At 34.7% G+C, this 24746-nt stretch overlaps 2 protein-coding genes across 2 annotated transcripts in view; both read left to right on the top strand.

The window, feature by feature from the left end:
- Window positions 1-20938, top strand: part of LOC136797486 (arginine/serine-rich protein PNISR-like) — a 94914-nt gene extending 73976 nt beyond the window's left edge. The window contains exon 2 of the mRNA XM_067054059.1: window positions 19297-20938. Within this exon, the coding sequence (XP_066910160.1) occupies window positions 19391-20842 (1452 nt within the window). The 5' untranslated portion in view covers window positions 19297-19390 and the 3' untranslated portion in view covers window positions 20843-20938. The remainder of the gene's footprint in view (window positions 1-19296) is intronic.
- On the top strand, window positions 1800-10530 carry LOC136797483 (uncharacterized). Its single transcript, XM_067054056.1, has 3 exons — window positions 1800-1890; window positions 8099-8368; window positions 8629-10530. Coding segments are annotated over exons 1-3 (1305 nt in total). The 5' UTR covers window positions 1800-1889; the 3' UTR covers window positions 9663-10530.
- Window positions 20939-24746: the final 3808 nt, after the last annotated feature.

Below are 24746 nucleotides of genomic sequence, written 5' to 3'. Positions count from 1 at the left end.
ACATTCTCCTTTTTAACAATTTTTAAGGATGCGCATTTTATGCTACATTAAAAAGATATACACCGTTGGAAAGATATTTCCAAGGACAATATCCAATAGATTAAAACCTTGTGAAATTTGTGAAAAATGTGAGAATTTTTAATATTTACAGTGATCATTATGAAACTGTTTTCGTCCAACAATGATATGTCTCAAGGGGTACAAATTCATAGACTAGTCCCTCAAAGGTCCCTAAAACCACTCAAGTCGAACATCTCTCTCTTTCAAAGGGTCAAGATTTTCGAAAATTTTGGTTTTGACCAAAATTCTTCTCGTTGTTCTCTCAAAGGCTCAATTTTCGATTTTTTTTCGTTCGAACATACCTTGGAAACCTCGAAAACCTTGAAACCCCAAGGTGTTATGTCGTCCCTCACATGACTAAAGGTTCAATCTCAAAATAAGTGTCTTGGAAAATTGGAAATCTTGCAATCCTGTTCTGCCTTTGAGATTGGCCTTTTTGTCATATGAAAACATCGACTATTCCTCTACATGAAAAAAGGGCAATCTCAATCTCAAAGATGACCACCACAGTAAAACTCTAAATTTCGTAAGGTATTAATTTTGAGATTAAACCTTAAGTCATGTGAGGGACGATGTATAACCTGTGAAGAGGGGTTTACTGTAATATTTTTAGTTACTGATAATTAAAACAATACACCTTTTCGACCGTAGTCGCGCGGTCAGATGCGTGCCACAATTAATATTACACAGAGAGAAACTCTGATAAACATTGCAAATTTAGTGAAACACACACAATAACTCTCTTTCTATAAAAGTGGTAAGACTCGATACTTTTTTTCGGGACACCCTGTAGAAATTACACAGAACAGGAGTCAGAATAAGTCTAAGTAAATTTGCCTTTTTTGTCTTTTTAGAGTAAATTACACAGAACCAATCAAATGTCAAATCAAATGAAATTTTTGACAATAGATACTTAAAAATATCGAAATCCCGATTACCACCACGCACGCTGACAGTTATAGAGGAGTAGGCACTTATCGACCGCGGAGCGGTGTATTCAGAGACGTCTTGTATGGTTAAAAATCTCGCATATTTGCGCGCGGTAATCCGTTCTCTAAAGTCACGGAAAGCTGACGAAATCAAGAATCACGTTCCTCTATCTTTGAAGTCTCTGAATAACACTCGCTCGGAAAAAGTAATTATCTTCCTTAGATTTCTGTATTTGCAAAGTATTACGGAGATAAAACAGTTTTAAAGGAAAAAGTACAATATACTCCATAGTCTTTCGACCCGACTGTTACAACAAAACTTTCTATAGTACAACTATAATATAGTTGTAACATATAACATATGTAATATAAGGTCGCCAAAATGTAGCCTTACATGGAGACTCAACCTTTCTATATGTACTGTTCATATTAAACGGTAAATGGTATACAAATTCATAAATTTCATAAGATTTGACCGCGGTCGCCTCAGTGTGTTACACTGTGACCTAGTTGTTTGAAGGAGAACGTCATGAGTATTTAATCGACCGCGGAGCGGTGTATTCAGAGACGTTTTGTATGGTGAAAAATCTCGCATATTTGCGCGCGGTAATCCGTTCTCTAAAGTCACGGAAAGCTGACGAAATCAACAATCTCGTTTCTCTATCTTTGAAGTCTCTGAATAACACTCGCTCGGAAAAAGTAATTATCTTCCTTAGATTTCTGTATGTGCAAAGTATTACGGAGATAAAACAGTTTTAAAGGAAAAAGTACAATATACTCCATAGTTTTTCGACGCGACTGTTACAACAGCATGAAAACAGTGTCCCCATGTGAATTTGTTCCTTTTCAAAAGAAGATCAAGAATTAAAGACAAGACTAGGGAACCAATTAGCACTTAAAAGTAATTATTTTTTAATTATATTTGTATAACTTTAGAAATACAGCTTAAATTTGGGAATACATGTAGCTTTTCATGTGTTTATTAATTTGGATTGCAGTGAATACAAAATCAAAACTTTAGCTCAAATATTTTGGGTATTCACTAAAGTTAAAGAGTATGGAACACAAAACCTAGCATGAAAGCTGAAAAAGAGTATGAAAACTCAAAACTAGCATGAAAGCTAATATGAAAGCTCGAAAACGTAGCATGAAAGCTAAAGAGACTATGAAAGCTCGAAAACTTAGCATGAAAGCTAAAGAGAGTATGGCCACTCAATCATCTAATGTGAACAGTTCAATTGAAAACCACCTGAAAAAGCAAAGTATTCCCAGATTTACAAATGTTGTAATTCGTGAGTTACATCTTCCTAATTCGGTACGTTCTACCCCAGGGACATACAGTTGTGCGATTGATTCGTTCATTGATCTTTTTTACCATAGTATATTTGGTCTCTTAGACAGAACTTACGTTAACAGTCCACTTTTGATCTCTCTTCTTGATGTGTGTGACAAATATACAGAATTAAAAACTCTTCACAAAGATCGCATCTATAAAGAATCAGAACTTAAGTATCTAGTGTCTAATGAAGTTCGCAATCCAATTTGGAGCCACATTATTGATCACTGTCCTAGTTTCAGAGCAAGAGATTGTCATGCCGAGTTTTCACAAATTTTTCAAGAATCTGTCTTTGATTTTAGAAATGACTTAGAGAGGATAATGTTTTGTAGCACTTATAACTTCAATCAAATTTGCATAAATTGTGGCCAACATTGTGTAGACTCGGTCTCAACATTTTTGCAATATTTTTCTTGGAATGAAACTATAAATGATGCAGTGATCAATGAATGGCCAGACTTATTATTTTCATCGAATTTGTTAGTTCAAGAAATTGTGTGTCAAAATTGTCAAACCAAAATACCTGCAAGTAATTTAGACATTGTTCCATCGTCAGTTTTGTTTATTGAGTTTGCTGAAAATCTCATGAACTTGGTGAAAATCCATAGCTCTCTCAAAATCAGAAACATTTCTTATAGTCTCAGGTCTTCAGTTCGTAATCATGGGGCCCACTTTACAATTGCTTCGTTTGATTCGAATAGGAATAAATGGTTTTATATTGATGACCTCTTAGAGAGCATAGAAGTTTATCATTGTTTTGAGGATATTCAGTATCAATACCAGGAAGGATGGTTTTTTTGTTGTTATGTTCAGGAGGATGTAATTAACAGTGTTGATGAAAATATAGATTTGGTAATAGAAAATACAGAAGTGCCTATTGCATATGAATCATCCGTCTCTTTTCAAAATAAGGTACATGATCATGATTATTGTAAAGGGGTCAAGTGTATTTCCTCAGAAGTGGAATTTGATCACAACTATTGTCTCAAAAAAGACACTGAAAAAAAAGTTGAATTTAAGGGTAAGCAAAGACAGCAAACAAACAATAAAAATCAGATTCAAAAAGACTCTGTATCAAATGTTAAACTTCAGGGTTCTCAGACTTGCATAAAACATTCAATTGGAAAAATAAAAGAAAATTTAACAAACAAAAAAATTGAAAGTCAAAAGAAAGTTGAAAAGAAAATATCCATGAAATCGTCAGGTGCTGTAAGCTCTCATCTCGAACAGACAGAACATCTTACTATTCTAGACTTCTACAATGAAATGTATAAAATGCAAATAAAGCAATGCGAAGTTTGTGCAGAGGCTTGGTTTAATGTTTCTAAACAAGAGTGCACTCGATGTAAACGAGATAAACAATGGCCTAAAAAATTCAGTCGTGAGAATAACATGATCCCGTCACCAGTACCTCATGAGCTGAAAGATCTTTCGCAGGTTGAGGAAATGTTGATTGCTAGAGCATTACCTATTATGAATGTTTATTGTAAACCTAGAGGTAGACAGAGAGCATATAAAGGTCATGTTATTACATTTCCTTCAGATGTTCAGACAGTTGCAAATGTTTTGCCAAATTTGCCCTCTGATATACCAATAATTAAGATATCTAAAAAGGGATCTTGTGTTGACTCTAGAGATTTCAAGGTCAGGAAACAAAAAGTTGTAGATGCTCTTGAATGGCTTGTGAAGAATAACCCTGTTTATTCTGATGTTACTATTGATCAAAATCGAATAGAGGATCTCCCTCTAAATGGACAACTTTATTCCTCTATTAGTCAAGAGTCCACTGAGGATAGCTCTTCTGAATCAGAAAGTGAGCATAGTGAAGATGAAATTACAACAGACCTTGGTCCTGAAAATGAAGAAGACATAAGGCCTGATGAAATGAGTTCATTTGTACCTTCTTCTTTGAACACACAAATGCATAAAAACAAAATTTCTCATTTTATCAACAATATCCCTGAACTGGATATTATTGGTATTGAACCAATCAATGAATTCAATACTCCATTTTTAGCTACTATGGCTTTTCCAACTCTATTTCCTGATGGCAAAGGTGATCCAACTAACCTTGCCTTGGAAAGAACTATAGCGTCTAATGAACTTGAAAACTTTTCATTAAAGATTCGTCATTTACTCAAATTCTGTGATGTCAATGATGACAATTACTTCTATCGTTTTGCTGCACATCCTAGATTTGCCTACTGGGCTTTCAACATATTGTATCGTAGAAGAATTTTGAGCAGGGGAAATTTGTACATTAAAAGGAATCCAGGGGAAATGAATTTTACTTTGGATGAATTCAATGAAATGTTAAACTCTAACTGTGCTAATGAATTGATGAAAAAGGTATTTTATTACACCAAAGATGTAAGTGGATCACGTTCTTTTTGGAACAAAGTACGAAACAATCTGACAGCAACAGTTAAACAAGTTGGGGTATTTACAATTTTTTTCACATTTTCTATGGCAGAGTTTCACTGGCCAGATCTTTTGAGTAAATTTAAAGTAGATGTCAATGATGTGAATGGAATAAGAAAATTTATTACAGAGAATCCTCATGTAGTAGACTATTACTTCACTGAGCGTACAAACAAATTTGTCAAGCATTGGCTTTATAATTTGCTAAAAGCTACATGGCACTGGTACAGGTTTGAATATGCTTCTAGAGGTTCCATTCATTGTCATGGTGTTGCTAAACTAGAAGACGATCCAGGTTTGGTTGAATTAACAAATATTGCTCTGAAAGGTTACCTTGCATCGCAAAAATTAAAATCTGAGAATGTTGCTTTTCAGGAAAAAGAGTTGAATGAAATTATTGCTGAAGGTAGCCAGGCTGAGAAACAAGTGTGTGATTATGTTGATAAGCTTCTTTGTACTTGCAATCCTATGGAGGGAGAAAACTGGGTCAAACCCCAGGTACATCCCTGTAAAGTGGATTATAGAAACTTAAATCCAGAGGAAATGAGTACAGATTATGCCAATCTTGTTAACTCTGTCGAAAAACATCTTTGTAGTTCGGCATATTGTCTTCGGCAAAAAAATGATGACACAACATGTCGATTTCACTTTCCTTTTGAAGTAAACGAGAAAACACATTTGGAATTTGAAAAGGTGAAATCTAGAGATGGTGTTGAAAGGTTCAGAGCAAAAGTTGTAACTTCAAGAAATGACCCAAGAGTCAACAGGCACCAACGTGTTTTATTACAAGGATGGAGAGCCAATGTTGATATCAGTGTAGTAGTTGATTACCACTCATGTGTTGAATATTTGACAAAGTATGCTTCTAAGCCAGAGAAGCTCAGTGATATTACACAGGATGCGTTCACTCATGTGGCTTCAAAAGTAAACTCTGATAATTTTTCCCCAAGCTCTGCAATAAAGAAATTAATGATGAGATCGGTAGGTTTACGTGATATGAGTGTTCAAGAGGTTTGCCATCAAATATTAGGATTGAAGTATTACAGTAGTTCTTATGAAGTTTATTGCATGTCCTTAGATGGTTCTCGACAGGTTGAATTGGTTGATGGTGAAGTTAGTACAAAAAAATCTCACTTGGATATTTATGCATTTAGAGAGGACTACTCTTCTGATCCAAGGATTTCTGAGATGAATTTTATCCAATTTCATGCCAATTATGTTTTGGTCAATGAAGAGTTGCATAAAAGGAAAAAAGAAGTTGTAATCCGAACATTTCCTTCTTACTCATCTTCTCCAAATAGTATTCACTATAGTAAGTACTGCAAGTATAGTTTACTAAAATATAAAGTATGGAGACATACTCCAAATTCAGCTTGGGGTGAAATAGATGCAACTGATGAAGGTTTTATTATGTGTTGGGCTACATTTCTACGATCAGATGCTGCTGTTAGTGTTCCTAATCATTTAAGGGAATTAGAAACAATTGAAAATGCTATGATGAGTAGAGAAACAGGTACCGATTCTCAGGACTCTGATTCCGAAGATGATTCTGAAGTAATCAATGATGAGATAAGCAACTACAGAGAGGAATGGATGTTTCTAGCAGATCATTTCTCAAATCCCCAACAAGAAGATAATTCGAGTGGTAGTGAAAATAGAACATATTGGCTGGATCAGTGTTCCCAGTATAATTCAATATCTAGATTAGAAATGCCTGCTTGGATAAATAGCAAAAAAGCTACCTTAAGAATAGAAGGTCAACTGAATGACGAGGACACTGAATTACAGAATGTCTTAAAACTAAATGATCAACAGCGTAAAGCATTTGAGATGGTAAGGTGTCACATTAATAGTAACTCACAACTGTTGATGATAATTTTTGGAAAGGCAGGTTGTGGAAAAAGTTTTTTGATTCACAGACTTAGACATTTATTAGGAGATGCACTCATCATTTCATCATTATTTGGACTTGCAGCTTATAGTGTAGGAGGTAAAACTTTACATCACTTGTTGAGATTGCCTATCAAAGGCAAGTTTAACTCCGAACTTGAGGGCTCGTCATTGATACAACTTCAAGAAAGGCTAAAAGGTATTAGGTACATTATAATTGATGAATATTCTGTAATTAATCGAACAGACTTAGCTTGGGTGAATCGGAGATGCAAACAAGCCACTGGAAAGTTTGATGTGCCATTTGGAGGTATAAATATGATCTTGTCTGGAGACTTGGGACAACTTCCTCCTGTGAAAGGACATCCTATTTATTACAACAATCCTAGAAATGAACTTGAAGCTGAGGGATTTTTCGTTTATCAATTATTCAATACAGTTATTGAGCTTACTGTGAATCAGCGCTCAGATGGAAGCAGTTCTCTTCAAAAAAGATTTCGCAGCCTCTTGAGTAATGTTCGTGATGGTAATGTGAGCATAGATGATTGGAAATTGTTACTGACACGTTCTGGACCTAGTATTAAAACTAACTTTTCAAATGCCTTGAAGTTGTCCTATGGAAATAAAGATGTTGCAGAAAACAATTTCAAGGCCCTTGAAAAACTGAACCAACCGATAGCTAGAATTTCTGCTTTACACAATGACAAAAAAGCTGCAAAATGCTCTTTAGATGATATGGGTGGCTTGGCACCTACTCTCCTTTTATCAGTTGGAGCTAGAGTAATGTTAATGAGAAATTTGTGGACTGAATCTGGTCTCTGTAATGGAGCCATGGGTACTGTTTGCAGCATTGTTTTTAAGGATAATGAAACTCCACCATCTTTTCCAATAGCAGTGATTGTACAATTTGACCAATATTCAGGTCCAAGTTTTTCAGAATTACAACAGAATTTGGTACCCATACCACCTATTGCAAATACATCTGACAGCCTAGGTAGTAATTATGAAAGAATTCAGTTTCCCTTGCGATTGGCATGGTCAATAACTATACACAAGTCGCAAGGCCTTACTCTAGAACAAATGTCAATTGATCTTGGAAAATCTGAACGAGCATCTGGACAATCTTATGTTGCTCTCTCAAGAGCAAAGACTTTAGATAGTATTTATATTGAGCCAATGCCATATGAAAGATTGAAATCCTTAGCAAAAAGTAAAAGTTTGAAAAAGCGTTTGGATGAAGAAAGCAGATTACGTCAACTTGGTATGACAAAGTAATCAAATTAAAGTTTTTATTTACCAGCCGTCTCCTCTAAATAGTTTGTATATAGATTTGCAGTTTTTGTGATTCTTTCATTGTTTTTAAAAAAAGTAAAGGGGAAATGTGGATATTTTCCTGAAAATTTGTTTATTTATCATTTTAGTTTCTTTTAATAACAAAAATTATCCTGTATCTTTATTACAGTGGCAAAAGGTGACAGAAAGAGGAAGCAAACTGCTGCTGATGCTAAGATGGATGACTTTGATGCATTAGCTAGCACTCAAAGTAATAACACCACCAAAAGTTCAAGTTCTTCTCCCAACGCCAGTGAAAGTTTGAATAACAATGAGACACCGGTGACTCCTAAAAAGCAGGCTGTTGAAGGGATGGTCAATACACCATCACGTTTGTTTGGGTCTCCATCACTCTTGCCGTCCCCAAGATTTTCACCTTCCATTCCACCCAATGCCAGAGGTAAGAAAAAGTAAAATTCAAGAACATTTTTCTTTAATTTTTTCTCAAACATTTCAGAAATGCATTATTTAATTCTTACCAGCTTTTACTAAAATAGTAAACCCATTAAATACAGTGGGACTGGTTTAAGTAAATGGTTTATGTATAAAGTCATTGCCTGGTCATGAAAAGTTTTGCGTTAATGTTATTTCTTGTGCTTATGTCAAGCCTTCTCTTTCAACACAGGGTATTGCAAATTGATTGTTACTATTCTTCTTTAGACATCCTTGGATTTGTTGGCGTAGTTGCAACGATCAGCCAAAATCAAGCTCGTACCAGAAATTTCTTCACGGTGCATCTCAAAACTGGCAAAACTGATTTTTGCAAAATAATAATCAGCAACCATAAAGACATCAAATCAATAAGGCAAAAATTTCTTGACGCCTTTCATAACAAAACTGCCATCCGTGCCGGCAAATTAGTACCAGGGAAAGAGGTATATTTTTTTAACAGCTACTCTTCAATCTCGGACATTGATGACAATGAACTCAGCTTTGGTTTAAATGATGCTGATGCTGTTCATCTTTCTGATATCGATGAGAATGGAACGGTTCTTTCAGCGGTTGGAAAAATCAAATATTCAGGTCCCACTGAGATGAAAGAATATGATAAGTTCGGCAAAACCAAAACAAGTCTTATGCGCCCTTGCCTTTTCTCTGATGGCGTGAAAACTGTCAGTTTGTCCCTGTGGGGAGACTTTGTTCATCTGGTTAGAGAAAACACACTCATTCAATTGACTTCACTTTCCTCAAAAGTGATTAACGAGGAGATTTGTCTTGGTACCACTTACTCATCTTCAATTTGTTACCTGACAGCAGATTTGGACGTTGAATTCCCAGAACAGGTTCTCAGCGAAGTTGACTTGTCTACCAAGCTAATAACAACGCCTGTTATAGCTAGCGTTAAAGTGGACAACTATTGGTCATGTAAATCATGCCAAAAAAGGTTAGCACCATCCACACAAGGTATGACTTCCTGTTCTTCATGCAGTAAGGATTTCAAGATTAGTTACCTTAAATTGCATCGAAATCTATTTAAAGTTGTCGTATTCGTTGAATTTGATGCTCCGGAAATGACAGTGAAATTATCAAACAACATCCTTATCGATATGTTCGGTTCAGAAACTCTGAATAATATCGACACAGAAGATGGTATGAACGACCTCAAGCTCAAGTTGCTTAATTCTGATTTCAGTTATGAAGTTGATGTTAAAAAGAAAATAGTTATGGAAATTGTGAAAGCTGAAGAAAGTTAAGACTTCTTTTTTTCGCACAAACTTTTGAGAGGTTAAATCTCTTAAAAGAATCCTTAGACCATGATTTTATTATGCTTCTATTAAAAAACGTAGTAAAGACATATTTTCATCATTAAAGATTTATCAATGTACATTTTATCTTATAGTGTAGGTGGGTTGTCAGATTTCAATCTTCGTTTGAGTATAATGGGTAGAGCTAAGTTTTCATTGACATTGATTCTATGGGACCTATGACTCTTTGAGCCTCAAACTGTTCTTATTTGGTTCTTATTCTTTGGGGTATTTTGGGTCCTTTTTGCCTTATTTTTATTTTTTACCTCATCTTACCTCGTTTGGACCCTTATTTGATAAAAAATTAGACATCCCAGCCTTCAACTTGTTCTTATTTTTTGGGCATTTTAAGCCTCATTGTTTTTATAAAAAAGAGTATTAGCTTTTTTATTTTCCCATTTTGTTAATAATAAAAGAGGCGTAGAAAACAGATTTTTACCAAAAAAGATTTTTTTGTTAAGATTATTTAAAAAAGAGACGTAGAAACAGATTTTTATGAAAAAAGATTTATCATTTTTCCCATTTTGTTAAGATTATTTAAAAAAGAGACGTAGAAACAGATTTTTATCAAAAAAAGGTTTATCATTTTTACCACTTGTTAATAATTTTAGAAAAGGTTTGTAGTTTTTATTTAGTTTAGTTTTTTATAAGCAGGTCATTTATGATATAACATTTGTATCAAAATGATTCCTTTTTTTTACAATAAATGGATTTGCTTTAGCCATTTAGAAGTTTTATTGTTTACGTATTTTAGCAATATTCCATACATGTACACATTTATCACCATTATACCCTTGCAAAGATTTATCAAAAGTTATTTACCTTTTAGTCTATCTTCATCGTTATTCGCAATTTTCCTTAAATTTCTTCCCAAATTCATTTAGTTGCTTGAAACTGCCCTTTTGTATCTCTAAAGTAAGCAACGTCAAACTTTTGTTTTGGTTTTCATATAGACTATAGACAGAACTTAAAACACACATGTCACGGGAAAAATGAAAATTGAAAACTGGTCCAAAAGCCTAAAATTTGTACTAAATTTCCTAATTTCTAGTCTATTTTCGTCCTAATTTGTCCTATTTTACTAACTAAATGGCAAAAAAATTGGCTTGGAGGCCTGAACGGTTTCCCTAGCCTGTAGGCCACTTGGAGCTTTTTGATAGACTGGATGACGCTGGTAGCCAATTTTTTTGTTAATTTTACTTTGCCAGCATAAGTTTTTTGTGCCTACTCAGCTTTTTTAAGATAAATCGATAAACTTTAAGGATTTTTTAAGAATGTTGTTCAGCTTCAAATTTTGTCTGAAATATGGTTCTGTTGAGAAAGTTTCAAATTCTTGTTTTCCATTTTGGTTTTTATGTTTGAAGAAATTTAATCCCTGCAAAACTTAATCTACAAATGGTATTGCAGGAAAAATCTTATTTTTGAAATGAATTTTATGGCAAATTTAGTTAAATTCACTTTTTTTATTTTTCAAGTCTTAGAAACAAAAGAATTTTTTAGGGCTCAAATTCGTGACATTTTCAGATCGCGAATCACTTCGATTTATATAATTCTTATAAAAAAACTGTACTTTGTATATCATTAAAAATTATATTTTGATTAAAAAAAAACTTGGAAAAACGTCTGGTTTCAAAACTAACTGTAGTCAAACCAAACTTTCTATAAGATTTAAGGATTTTTCTATGTACTGTTCATATTAAACGGTAAATGGTGTACAAATTCATAAATTTCATAAGATTTGACCGCGGTCGCCTCAGTGTGTTACACTGTGACCTAGTTTAAGAAATACTTTGTTATGCTCTACGAGACGGAGGGTCGTTATCATATAAACTAGGTTACGATTTAAGGATTGAAACACTTCGCCGTAGATGCTATACTATTTATACCACTATGGGGCTCGTTTCGAATTTCAAGTATATGTCATAAAACAAAAAGCTCAAAAATAGTAATAATGATGTCATTCTGGTTGCTATGACGTCATTTTTACATGATGACATGTTAGGGGAAATGACAAGAAAGTACTTGGTCATGATCAATAGAACAATGGTTTGTTTCGTCTGCAAAACATTAGAGATTTCGTAATATGTAGTTCCTGTGACTTAATTCATCTGAAATGTCTTGAATTATTCGTGATTACCCATTAAATAAGAAGATAAAATTCAAGCTATACGAAAATCTGTGTTTTATAAGAAAATACGCAAAATGAACTTAAGATTATTTGAAATCATCCTGCCAACCAATTTCTGAAAATATCAAAATTTTAGATTAGAAATAAACTATTGGACTTGGTTCTTGAGCATGCTTAACCTAAAAGGGCCAGAAATATCCGAACAATTATATGCTGTGCGTACGTACCTTGTAAAAGAAGTTATTCAAGGGATCAGGGGTGTTCTTATGTTGTTATGCTTATAAGGAATGGAATTTTTGCTTGACACTTAAACTTAAACTTAATGATTATGGATTAAGAGATTTAATCATCCAACAGTAGATTGGATGGTTGGTTTCTTATACAAACATAGCAAGCTAATCAAAAAATGTCTTTTGTTCAATCTCTAATGATGATGTTTTAGGAAACTAGTTGTCAAACATGGAATCGATTTTTTTTTCGTTCGAAATTTTTCTTATTAACTGTGATTTGTTGTTTGGTTGGCTTTCATCGTTTTGCTTTTTTATCTAAAAGGCAAAATTTTGTTTTGGTAAAAATGGCTTTATGTTAACTTTTATTACTTATTTCTTTTAGCAAATTTGAATTTGAATTTTGGTCCTCAATTTAGTACCATGGAATCTTCACTGACTTAGTTTTGAAACCAATTTTTCAAAGATGTTTTAGTATCATTACAATATAATGAAAACACATTGGAACAAAGGCAAAATTTTCAGCATTTTAGCGAACCTAAATTAAAGTTAGTCAGCCCTTTTGTCGAGCCTCACTTTTCTAAAATAAACTAATGCATGGATGATAATATGGCTAAATGCAAAACATGGGTGAGAATGAGACAGGAATGTTTCAGTGTTAAAAATCAAGTTTGTCCCCTTTTAGACACCCCTATCTCAGTGACTCGGTGAGTTCTTTCTAGCAAGTAGAATGAATAAACATAAAAGGAGTTAATTTTATATCGAAGAAACTACTTTCGATTTAGATGTGAACATTATATTTCATCCTCTTAAAAATTCTAAGGTCATTATGAGGGGTAAGAGTTTAATTTTGAAAATATGTTCTTCTCAAAAGAGGGGAAGAGGAAAACTTATTGGACCTTCAATAATAGACCAAAAAAGACCTGAAGTCTAAATTTCCTTCAATGTTGAGTGGATTCAGCTTCTGGACTTGTCTCTAAATCCAATAAAAACTACATTGGCTCTGGAAAAACGAATTTTCTAAGCTTTTTCATGGATTTTTGAAAAGTCTACAACCTTCTGTCCGTGATTGTAGCTCGAAACAGTCATTTCACCCGCGATATAAATTTACACGTTTTTTTTTAAGAACATCCAAAATTTTTGAAGCCTTCAGATGTTCTTAAATTTTTTTTTAAGCCTAAAAGTGTTCTTAACATGTTATTATTTTCACCATTTTTTAAGCATTTTTGCCCATTTTTCTAAGAAACGGCTGTTTTAGAGCCGGCAAAGTTTTAAAATGTTCTTAACTTGTTCTTAACATTTCGGCCATCGAAGCCTTATGTTCTTATATAGTTTGTTCTTATAAAAAACGTGTAAAGCAAATCTGATTGTCACTTTAAACGATATTGTTTCCTTCTGAATACTCACTGTGACTGTGTCGATGCTGTGTCGTTCGATGTCAAACAAATAGGGTTCATTTATTGTGTGACGGAGAACGATTATACACGTTTTTTATAAGAACAAACTATCTAAAAGCATAAAGCCTCAAAAGTCAAAATATTAAGAACAGCTTGAGAACATTTTAGGGTTTTGCAGGGAAATGGATAAAAATAATCACAAAATGGTGAAAATAAGAACATTTTAAGGCTTAAAACTTAAAAAGTCTCACAAATTTTGGATGCTCTTATAAAATAAACGTATAATAGTTATTTTTATTTACAGTTTCAGTAGTTTAAAAGGTTTTAACATTTATGTAGCTCGAAAGAAGTCAAATATAATCGAGACAAGTTTAGGAAAATTTTCAATTAAATTTAAACAAATTTGCAATTTAGGGCAAGGATTACCTTAATGTCATAGGCGGTTTTAGCCCACGTTGAACTTAATTGTAATCGTAATCGTTTTTTAGTGAGTGAGTGTTGCACTTCTTCGCATGTTTCCGACGTACTTGCTCTATTGTCTTAAATCCGCCAGTGTAAGATTACCCTTGAAAAGACGCGAGCAAAAGAATAATTTGAGAATACTTTAGACTACACAATATATTGACGAACAATATTCGAAAATATGGTTTGCGGACCGTAATGTACGAAGTAAACAACTGGTACTCTATTATAAAAAGGAATTTTCTTTCTGTAAACAATCCCCCTTTATTGTTGGAATATTGCAAATCGAGCTGACAATATATTGCGGACACATTTTCAATATATTGTCGAGATTCAGCAATATATCATCAATATATTGCCTGACAATATATTGTGTAGTGTATGTAGCCCTTTACAGTAATTTTCGTATAAAGAACAGTTTCTAAAAAAACATTGAGGCTATCAAAATCGTCAATAAACAAAAAAGAGAAAGAAATATGGAGCCAATAATTTAGAGAGTTAAGATAAGATTAAGCCTAAGATAATCATGATGTAAATGTGATAAGAACGAGTCGAGGTTCAAAGTGCAAAAAAAAAGCCTCAACTCAATTGACTTGTTCTTATAAAAAAAAAGAATGTACTCAATTTTCCTTAAAATGCCTCAGAGAAGATGTTGTTGAATTAATATTATGATATGGGTTGTGCATCTGGATTAAAAGTGTATGTTCGTGGATTTACTTAGAGGTTTCTGACGTTGAAGATGTTATGATGTTATGATTACGTAGAATGTCAGGACATTCTTGTACGTCGTTATCCTGCAATGCCTGTATAAAGGCTTTTTTGTTGACGTTCGATTGAAAACTAGTGCAAGTTATACGGGAAAATTAATACTTATTTGCCACCTACACGTCTTTTCATGAGAACATTTAACATTTTTGAAGTGGTCAGATATTCTTAACTTTTCTAGCTTTAAGCCTTAAAATTGTTCACCATTTTCTGAGTATTTTGACCCATTTTTCTAAGGAATTGGGTTTTTAGAGTCCACAAAGCCTTAAAATGTTCCTAACTTTTTCTTAATATTTTGGCTACGAAGCCTTATGTTCGTATACATTTGCTCTTAGAAAAAACAACGTGTAACAAGAAACGCGTATGTTCTCATGTTCTTATACTGATTCTTTCGAGCGCGGTGATTGGCTAAAGCGAAACAATCGTACCAAAACCAACATCAATCATATAAATATAAACATTAGAGTCCTGCAGTTACTTTTGATTTGTTTTTCAAGCAAAAGGCGACGTTTTTGAATGTTATGGCGGGACAACCAGGTCTGATTGTCACATTCACCATCACCATATCTCCTTAAAGCAGACGTGGTGTGTGCAGAATGGACGATCTGTTTAACGAGGATTGATATTTACTACCTTTCCTTCATCCAAACTGAATTGTAACCATCTTTGCCAACTCATGACAACAGTGTAGAATCAGTGCTTTGATCATGATCATGCGTACTTGAATATTTCATTTCGAACGTTTAACTTAGTGAGTGGGAGGCGTTCGAGAGATACGGTATTTACCGTTAATCTGGTAATCCGGTATTTGACGGAACCCGATCAGTATTTCGGTATTGAAATTGCTTCTCGTCAAAACATTTTAGAGAACAGTATTGAGAAATGTTGGACCGGTACGTCGGTTTTTTATGCATTTTGTGCCATCGGAACCTCTCCCCCCCGTACTTTAGAGAGTGTAAAGTGCTTTTTGTTTTTAGTCTTCAAAGTTGACCATGTCTCGAGATATGGGATTATCAAATAAATCTTCATCATGCATGTGTTAAAAGTCTTTTCTTGATGACCTAAAGGAGACAATTCGGATTAGGAAAAAGTCTAAATTGGATAAGTCAGTGAATTAAATTCTCTTAACGAGCAAAGAAAGAGATTGAAAGAATATACACGTTTTTTTATAAGAACATCCAAAATTTTTGAACCCTTAGATGTTCTTAACTTCTTGAGATTTAAGCCTAAAAATGTTCTTAACATGTTCTTATTTTCACTATTTTGTGGGTATTTTTGTCTGTTGTCTGTTTTCCTAAGAAAATCGGGTGTTTTGGAGTCCCCAAAGCCTTAAAATGTTCTTAACTTGTTCTTGACATTTTGGCCAGCGAAGCCTTATGTTCTTATATAGTTTGTTCTTATAAGAAAAAAATGTGTAGGGGAAGCCACGACGACTGATTTTTGCCGTTTGAAAAGGTTGTGATTCTTTTAATGGGCTTTGCTAACGGTGTAGGTCAATTATTTAATGACTGTTAATTAAGGTTTTTTTGTTGTCTGGTTGAGTGTTTCCAAAAGTATGGATCCAGATTGAAAGTAAAATTTATCGCAAGATTTTGAAAAATATGTCAATACACCTTTTTGACCGTAGTCGCGCCCTCAGGCGCGTGTCACTTAAGTATTTAATTATCCCCCCTAAACTCGATCCTTTTTTGACACCTTTTTCTATTTTCTATAGGTGCAAAAAAGGACTGGGACGGGTTTAAAGGGATAAAGCGGACAAACGAATACCGAAAAAGTGCATCTGTCATTCTAAAAGTGGCGCAAATCTTAAGGCTTAATCTTTTCTTCCTTGGTTAACTCAATGGTTATAACTTGATATTCAAATATTTGTGGAGAAGCCCCATATATGGATTTCAATCAAAGTAATAAGGGCTTTTTGGTTTTTCTGTTGAGAGAGAGAAAAAGAGTTTTTTTGAAGACCTTTCTCTATAAACAAATAAGATGTGATGGCACCCTTAGAGGAAGGACGCCTATTCTTTTGCTGGCACATCCAAAAACAACATAAAAAATTCTTGGCACTTAAGTATCCCTTAGTTCAAGGATAACTCGACTGTGTTGCACTGTATCTAAATGAGAGGGGAATAATACGAGTCGAGTGTTACAGTGTAAGGGCTGTTTTTTAAATGGCTTTAAATGGCTTTTGATGTTGTTAATTCAGCGACGAAACGAGACGAGTCCAGACTAGAACAGTAATTAGGGGAGGAGGAACTTGATTATTTCACCTTATTACCTTTGTCTACAAGTAAACTCCCTTCACATAACTCCAGTAGGATTTTCCCGCCAGCGGAAAAATAACGAAATAATGGACTGAAACTCAATGGGGATTGATATACCCATTTTTTCATGACTGGGGATTTGAATTCCATTGCTTGAGTCAGAAAATTAGGTGGGGATGGAAAAATAGCACTATATTTTGCAATGAGGATTTCTTTATTTGATTCTTTTAAGTGGGACAAAAATTGGAGTATAATTATTCCACTGTGGGATGGTGTTTTGACCAATTCTTCCAGTGGGAGGGATCCCCACCGGGTCTGGTGAGAATAGGGTGTGCAAATAAGATGGGGGTTTCATTTTGTTTTCACAAAACAAACTGGAATTTACCTGAATTTGTTTGAGATATGAAAAGATCAAGTTTTTGTCAGGTTATTTAGGTTATATCATAGTATAAGAAAGCCGCGGCTTTCTTATACTATGGTTATATGCCTTTTTTAATCAGAATATCCTAAAATTTTTGAAGTCTTTGGATGTTCTTAACTTTTTGAGTTTTAAGCCTAAAAAGGTTCTTAAGATGTTCTTATTTTCACCTTTTTTATTGTTTTTTATGCCCACAATGTTCTCAACTTGTTCTTAATATTTTGGCCAAAACCTTATGTTCTTACATAGTTTTTCTTATATAATAATAAAATTGTTTGAGTATAGAATTTTCACAGTTAGATTGCTATTAGTTTGATGGAATGAAAAAAAATCTTTTCAGGTAAGGATAAGTGTTTTTTAAAGCTTAACTGAAGTAGTTAGTAAGGGTCAAGTGAAGTTTAAGGGTTACTTGAAAGTATATAATTTTGTGAAATTCTTACTGAATTCTTTCAACTTCTTTTGAAGATAGTCAACACGCAACTAACCGAGAGATCATATTTTATCGGCAAAGTGCGGTGTATAATTCATATTTGATCGGCCTTCAAAGCTTTGTGTTTCGAAGTATTGCCGACTTTCTTTACACTGTTAAGTTTCACCAGAGCCGTGGTTTGTTTTGCATTAGTTGTTTTCGTTTTCTGGAAGACATTATTCTGTCCCTAGTCTTGGTTGATTCAATTTTTCAAGGGAAGATTGAATTTTTTATCCAGGAAGGTTGAATTGGGACTAGAGGAGAGCCGAGTTGACTCTCGCTAGCTCGAACTCGAACGGGGAATATCATTTGTTCGAATAACAGAGAGATTCGAATTACAGTGAGTAGTTTCTCCCTGATGGGAACTATGAGAATGTTCGAATTATAGAAAGATTCGAATAATGGAAGTACAATATACACATTTTTTAACTTTGCTCCGGTCCTGGAGTTTTTATTTTTCCAGAGAATTTCAGCCTCAAAGTTCCTTATCGAGTTATTTAATTACCTGCTAAGATTGGCCCTAAATATGTAACTAAGGTATAGCAATGAACTATAAAGACTTTTACTGAACGTTGTTTTGTCAATATTTTGTCATCTTTTTGTTTAGGGGTTTGTTAAATGTGAGCAAGCTCAAGTTTAATTCTCTCTTCATTTACTAGTTTTCTTATTCTGAGACTGAGCAGTTCCTTAACAATTCTTTATTTTTCAGTCCATTTTATCCTCAGTTCCTTATAAACGTGTTCATTTTATAAAAAACGTGTATGCGAGAATTGACTGTAGTTTAATAAGGGTTTGTGAGGGGTTGGAGTGGAGGATTCTTGTTAAACACCCCTGTATCATTCACCCGGTGGGAAAATAAAGGAATAGAGGGACAAAATACCAAGGGGTGATTGATTATTCGTAATGTGGGATGGACTGTATCGTGGTTTGAGCTATTGAGAGCCGATTGTACCCAAATTGATAACTAAACATTCTAAGAATTTCACAAACAGAAAAGTCTCAGGAACAAAAAGTAGGATTGGAATTTCTTAATGGTCATAACTTAATAATGTTTTCAATTACGTTTCAGGTTTGATCACATAAAGTAAACATTGCAAACTTCAAAAGAACACACAAATATTGAAAACGAGATCGAGCTTCGTTTTATGAATCAACTTTGTGTTAGGATTAGCATGTACGTGTGACGTCATCATATAACAACATCAAAACGAGATTCAACTTGTGACAATATATGAGAACCCCTCTCCGTTTATGTTTTGATTAGCAAATGTTTTGATTTGAGAAAGAGAACAATTCAAAGTTTTTGGTCGACAAGTGATAAAGAAAATTTGTATTTTGTTAAACGAACGCTTGCTGCTGTTGTTGTTGTTGTGGATAAAGTCCAACGAGATTTGATGTTGATATTTTTTGTTGATTTTTGGGTACAAGTTTCGAATATTGTTATTTCGTCGCTAATTTGCAGAAAAATTATCAGTTATTGCTTTACAAGAAATCATTTATGGTTACAAAACCCCCCTGTTTTTATTGAAGTTTGAGAAACATTTGTATGAGAGGTGATGCCGAGAGACGGGGGTACACACACAATGGATTTAACGTACTCATCAGCAGAGAATTCTCCTTTTACTTCACCTTTTCAATCACCCAAAATTAGCCCGGCTTCTTCACGGAACACCTCGCCAACCAGGCTATCGACACGTGGCGGACACTTAAAACGAGCTAATTCGTACCGCAAAAGTAATCGGAAAGGGACGAGTAAAATGGATGATATGATCCGGAGACGAACACAAAGACACCGCTCACAATCCGACACCGACATCACCGCCGACGAAGACAAAACGTCGGAAAAAGAAACGGCGAAAATTCGACGTAAGAAAAAATCTATTTCGGAGGATTTTAGCGAACATTTTAAAGTGAACTCGACGCAAAATTCGAGACCGACTTCCACTCATTCTGCTTATTCAGATTCCAGTCGACCGGGAACTCCGGACCGTAAAAAGTCCATTAGTCAGATGTTAGACTTGAGACGTCTCATTGAGTTAAGTCCTAAGTTACACCGGCATAAAAACCGCGCTAAAACACCTACCGATGAAACTGATAATGAACAGACTTCAGAAAGTGGGCCATTGTTTCAAGCTACCACGATGTGGGTTCCAGGATATGACTTTAAGACAAAGCAACAAACATCGCTTGATGATGAGCGTGGGCCTTCGAGGAGTTTTTTATCTCGCCGTGGCTCTAAAGATCGCAATTTGTTGGCATTGTTAGGGAGTAGTTCACCTAATTTATTGAGACGTGGCTCGAAGGATAAAATCGAAAAACAAGAAACGAAAGGCAAACAAAAATACACGCGTTGCGATACATCACCCTTACCGGTAAACTTAGGGCGTCCGCAACATGAGGGCGGTACCAAGAACACCTTGCGCCAATGTAAGTCGGACCACGGTGAGTTTATGAGCGTTTCCCAACGTAGTGCAATATTGGCTCAAAAACATCAAGATTTTCGAGATCTGAAAAAACCGCGTAATACCGAGCCTGAACCGCCGAAAGGAGTTATCGCGTCAGGAAACGTCGCGAAAATTTCGAACACTTTCGAAGACGGGTCCATCTACGTAAAACCGACCGAAGATTTGACGACGATGGAAAAAACCGAGAAACGATTCTCAGGGGAATACGATAACATTGTTCGTGAAAGAGCCGAAAGTTTCGAATCTGGTGAAGCTTTCCGACAGAATAAACGTCGGTCTTATTCGACGTACGACGGTTTCCGACTTGAACGACACGGCTCTGAAAGTGGTTACGCCTCTCCGACGGAGAGCAACATATCAGACGTATGTGCTCCACCACAGATCAATATCATCCCACACGATGCTGTAGAATTTCAATCTTGGCGTGACGTAGGGGTTTGGGATGAAAACACAACATTTCCATCAAAATCTAACCATTTGAGACCTCCAGGTGCCAACGAGTTGAGCATGAAAATGACGAATTTATGCGTCACGGAACTTTGAAAGAGTTTTTGTTTTTTATTGCTAGTTCAACCCGTTGGGAATTTATAAATTCTACCCTAGTAAAAGAGACAAATAGATTGACTTTTAAGTTATCGATTGAAATCTGGCTATAATGGTGGACTTGTTTTTAGTAGGCCCAGTCTATTTTTTACCCACAATTAAATTTCGAATAATTTTTTTGTAAACAAAAGCAAACCTTCCGATCAAACAATCTTCTCAAAGCCTAATGATTTTTTCAAAATAAAGAGTGCTTTGCTTGCTCGTATTATAATGGAGAAGCTGGCAGACTTTTATTAATGAAATTCATGAGGTAATGTTTTCTACGGAAATACCCCGGTTTTAGCCAGTAGTGGTTAAATACAAAAGTTGTATAAAATTTGCTGGCAAAAACTGGGGTCTTTCCGAAAAGAAAACATTACGTCATGAATATATCATGAATTTAAATGGGATTTAAAATTTGCTGGCAAAAACCGGGGTCTTTCCGAAAAGAAAACATTACGTCATGAATATATCATGAATTTAAATGGGATTTAAATACGCTATTCAAATCCAATCAGACGAATGCTAACTTTACACCTAATTAAAAATATTTCGGAATCTGAGACTACAAATCGGCCTTTATTACACTGAGGGAAAGAGTTTTTCATCAATATGATACCTGACCTGAAACATCGATACTTCATCTGTCAATTTTGATATATATTTTTAGGATGTTTTGATAGCTTTGGGATTGATCTACTAATACTTCCGAGAACCTTACGACAACAAAAATACGTAGTCGCAAAGAATAAAAACAAAGAAAAGGTTTTCAAAAATTTTGAGAATCGTTTGCACCATTCTAGTCAATAAAATTTTATAATTATAGGGTATTTTACTTTATTTTAATAAATACATAAATTGTACATACACATTTTAGTTTTTTTGCAAACGTCTGGTACGTCTTGCATTGATAAAGGAATATTTCATTAATGAGAAATAACAATTTTGTCTGGAAATCTTCTCACTGTAATAATTGCAGATTTGCTAGTAATTAAGGAGGCCACCTGCGGTTTTTGTGATGGCGTGATTGGCGTTTTTCAAGTTCGTGATTTAAGATTTTAGAGTGTGTGATTGCGTGATCGCAGGAACCAACGTGATCGACGTGATCGTGATGGAAAGGAAATTTAACTCGTGATAACGTGATTTTGGAAATCTTTTTTGCGTGATTGCGTCATTTGAAAGGTGACTGGGAAGTAGCCTATTGAAGAGAGCTTCTTAGCGACAAGTACAAGTTTTTACAAGCTCTTTTTAGATTTAGTTGGTCGTTAACCTGTGATAAAACAGTTTTGTTGATAAATATAATAAAAGCCGTCTACACCAAAGTCATCGGTCACGTGACTGTGACGCCTCTGTTAGACAAGCCCCCGGATACCATACGTTCTCCAGTTGTGTATACCACAGGGCCTGTTAGAAAATCCGGTTGGTAATTTACATTCATAGCTGTCTAGACCACAGGGCCCCTGTTAGACAAGCCCTGGGTACCTTCTAGGAGGGTCGTAATACTTCCGCCACTCTTGTATTTAGCATTCCTCAGATATACTTTTAAAATACGGTTAAAATACGTACAACGAGGAAAACAAAGACGACACTAATAAATGTAGTAAAGTAAAGTAATATAAAATAACATACGTTTGAAGATTCGGAAAAAGTTCTTCTAGCTCTGGCCATCGATGATTTACACAATGAAAGATATTTTGACCAAGCATCGGGCTTTTCATTGGCATGTCGGTGTACGTGGTGCTGTATGGCCGTCTTTGAAAAAGCATTTTTAATTCATTTATTGGGCTCTTCCAGGAAGTTTTATTACATGGGGGGGGGGTGGAGGATATATTAGACAGGGGGTGGACGAACCTTTTCAATTAAATAAAGTTTTCCAAAATGTGTAGATACCCCCTGGAAAATGCCAAAATTTGCAAAATTACCCTTGGAAAAAATCTTTTCATACCACTTTAAGGTAAAAAAAGAATTTTTCCGAGATTTTTTGTAAATTTTATCACTTTCCAGAGGATATAGACATTTCCAAGAATTCATTTTTGAATTGAAAAGGTTCTTCTACCCCCCCCCCCTGTATGGATAAAATGACAATGCAAAGATTAGTTCCCAAGTCTGCGATGCTGATATTTTGAAATTATGTTCCAAAAAAATTGGCAGTCCTCTCGAAAGAGATTAAAAGTAATACCTCGATGTAAAGTTAATTTTGAGCGGATTAATTCAAGGCTTAAAAAATCTTCCAAATAAACGAAATTAAAAATGATGAAGAAAAAAGTCATTATCTATATCTAGAACCAATAATTACAGCCTTCCGAAGTAGGCTAAAAATGACTAATAATGGCCAAAATGGACGCAGTCATTTTCCGGCAATTTAATCATGAATGTTCTTATGACCACCAAAAATCAATCAATAATTAGCAATCGATTCAAATTCAAATAATAATCCATATTCTAAATCAATTGTAAAAATTCACAAAATATATAATTCATCATGAAAATGAACTAACTAATAAAAGTTTTTTTTTGTAGATAAAAATGTTCACCCAATGAAAGTGCACTGCATTTATAAACCTTTTCGACCGTAGCCGAAAATTGCCGCGCGGGCATTTTCTGTCCGTTTTACCACCCTAAAACCGTCCTAGTCTTTTTTTTTTTGCACCAGGATTGGATTGAGTTTAGGGTGGTAAATTAAATAATAAATTGGCACGCGTTTGACCGCGCGACAACGGTCGAAAAGGTGCGTTCCATTAAGATATATATTATGTCAAAGAAGCTATTATAAAGATGATTTATTGATGAAAGATCCATCACGAAATTTCATCCAGGGCCATCTTGGCTTTCCGAAGCAAAGAATGAAAGATCAGGAAACTGTTGCTTCGAGTACATAAAGTATATATCAAACGAAAATAACGCAAGGACTTTCTTTAAAAAAATCGAAATCTATCTACACGCTCTAGCTAAAGTGGGCGCAAAGTTGGTAGTTAAAATCTTTGCTTGAAAAAGATTGAAAGAAGACATTGTATTGACGTCAAAAGAGGGCAATGCATTGACTTTAGACATCCCCTTTTATATCCACTATAATTCACAATTAGAATAGGCAGGGCGAAAAGTGGGCCGTCTAAACTAGAGCTCACTCGAGAAATATCGATGAACTACGCAAAGCAGTTCAGGAAATGTGACGCAACGTATTGTAGATAGATTATTTGAAATAAAATTTACATTACACCACATTGTCTGAAGATTGCCCAAGAAAATCCAACTTAGTTAGTCTTGATATTCTGCCCGATTAGACCTTTTCATAAATTACGTCACGAACATCGCTTGCCTCGTATTCAAACAATTACCATGGTGATTATGTCCCTTGAGACATTAAATGATTTTTTTATAAATAGAAATTAGTTTTAATAAAATCCGCTGGGAGCTAATCACCATGGCAATAATTTCAAAATGAGGCAAGTGATGTTCGTGACGTAATTTATGAAAAGGTCTATTAAATGGAACCCAGGAAAATCCAAGTTAGTTACCTTAAGGGGATTAAGGTTTAAACTTAAACTCGTGAAAATTAATCTTGCACATTATGTTCAGGTTTGTCTCCTAAAATCTCAAAAACCCTTAGGAAATCGAAAGAAAATAGTCAAGAAGGCATCATCTCGCGAAAATAAATCCCGCAAAAATTAAATTATTTCCGAAAAAAATTGGCCTCCTTAAAATAAGTTATAGCGAATATTAATCCCCTTAAGGTATAATCTTGATATTCTGCCCGAATTAAATGGAACTTATTTTTGAAAAAAATATTCTACAAGTCGCCAAAATTGAATAGTTCTCACCGAGATACTAAATTAAAATTTCTTTAGGATTTTGGCTGCTCGCATGA

This window comes from Clytia hemisphaerica, unplaced genomic scaffold, assembly GCF_902728285.1.
Source record: "Clytia hemisphaerica strain Z4C2 unplaced genomic scaffold, Clytia hemisphaerica genome assembly, whole genome shotgun sequence".
In the NCBI taxonomy this organism is placed as follows: Eukaryota; Metazoa; Cnidaria; class Hydrozoa; order Leptothecata; family Clytiidae; genus Clytia; species Clytia hemisphaerica.
Note: the sequence above shows the minus strand (reverse complement) of the source record. Positions and strands in the feature narration are given on the sequence as shown.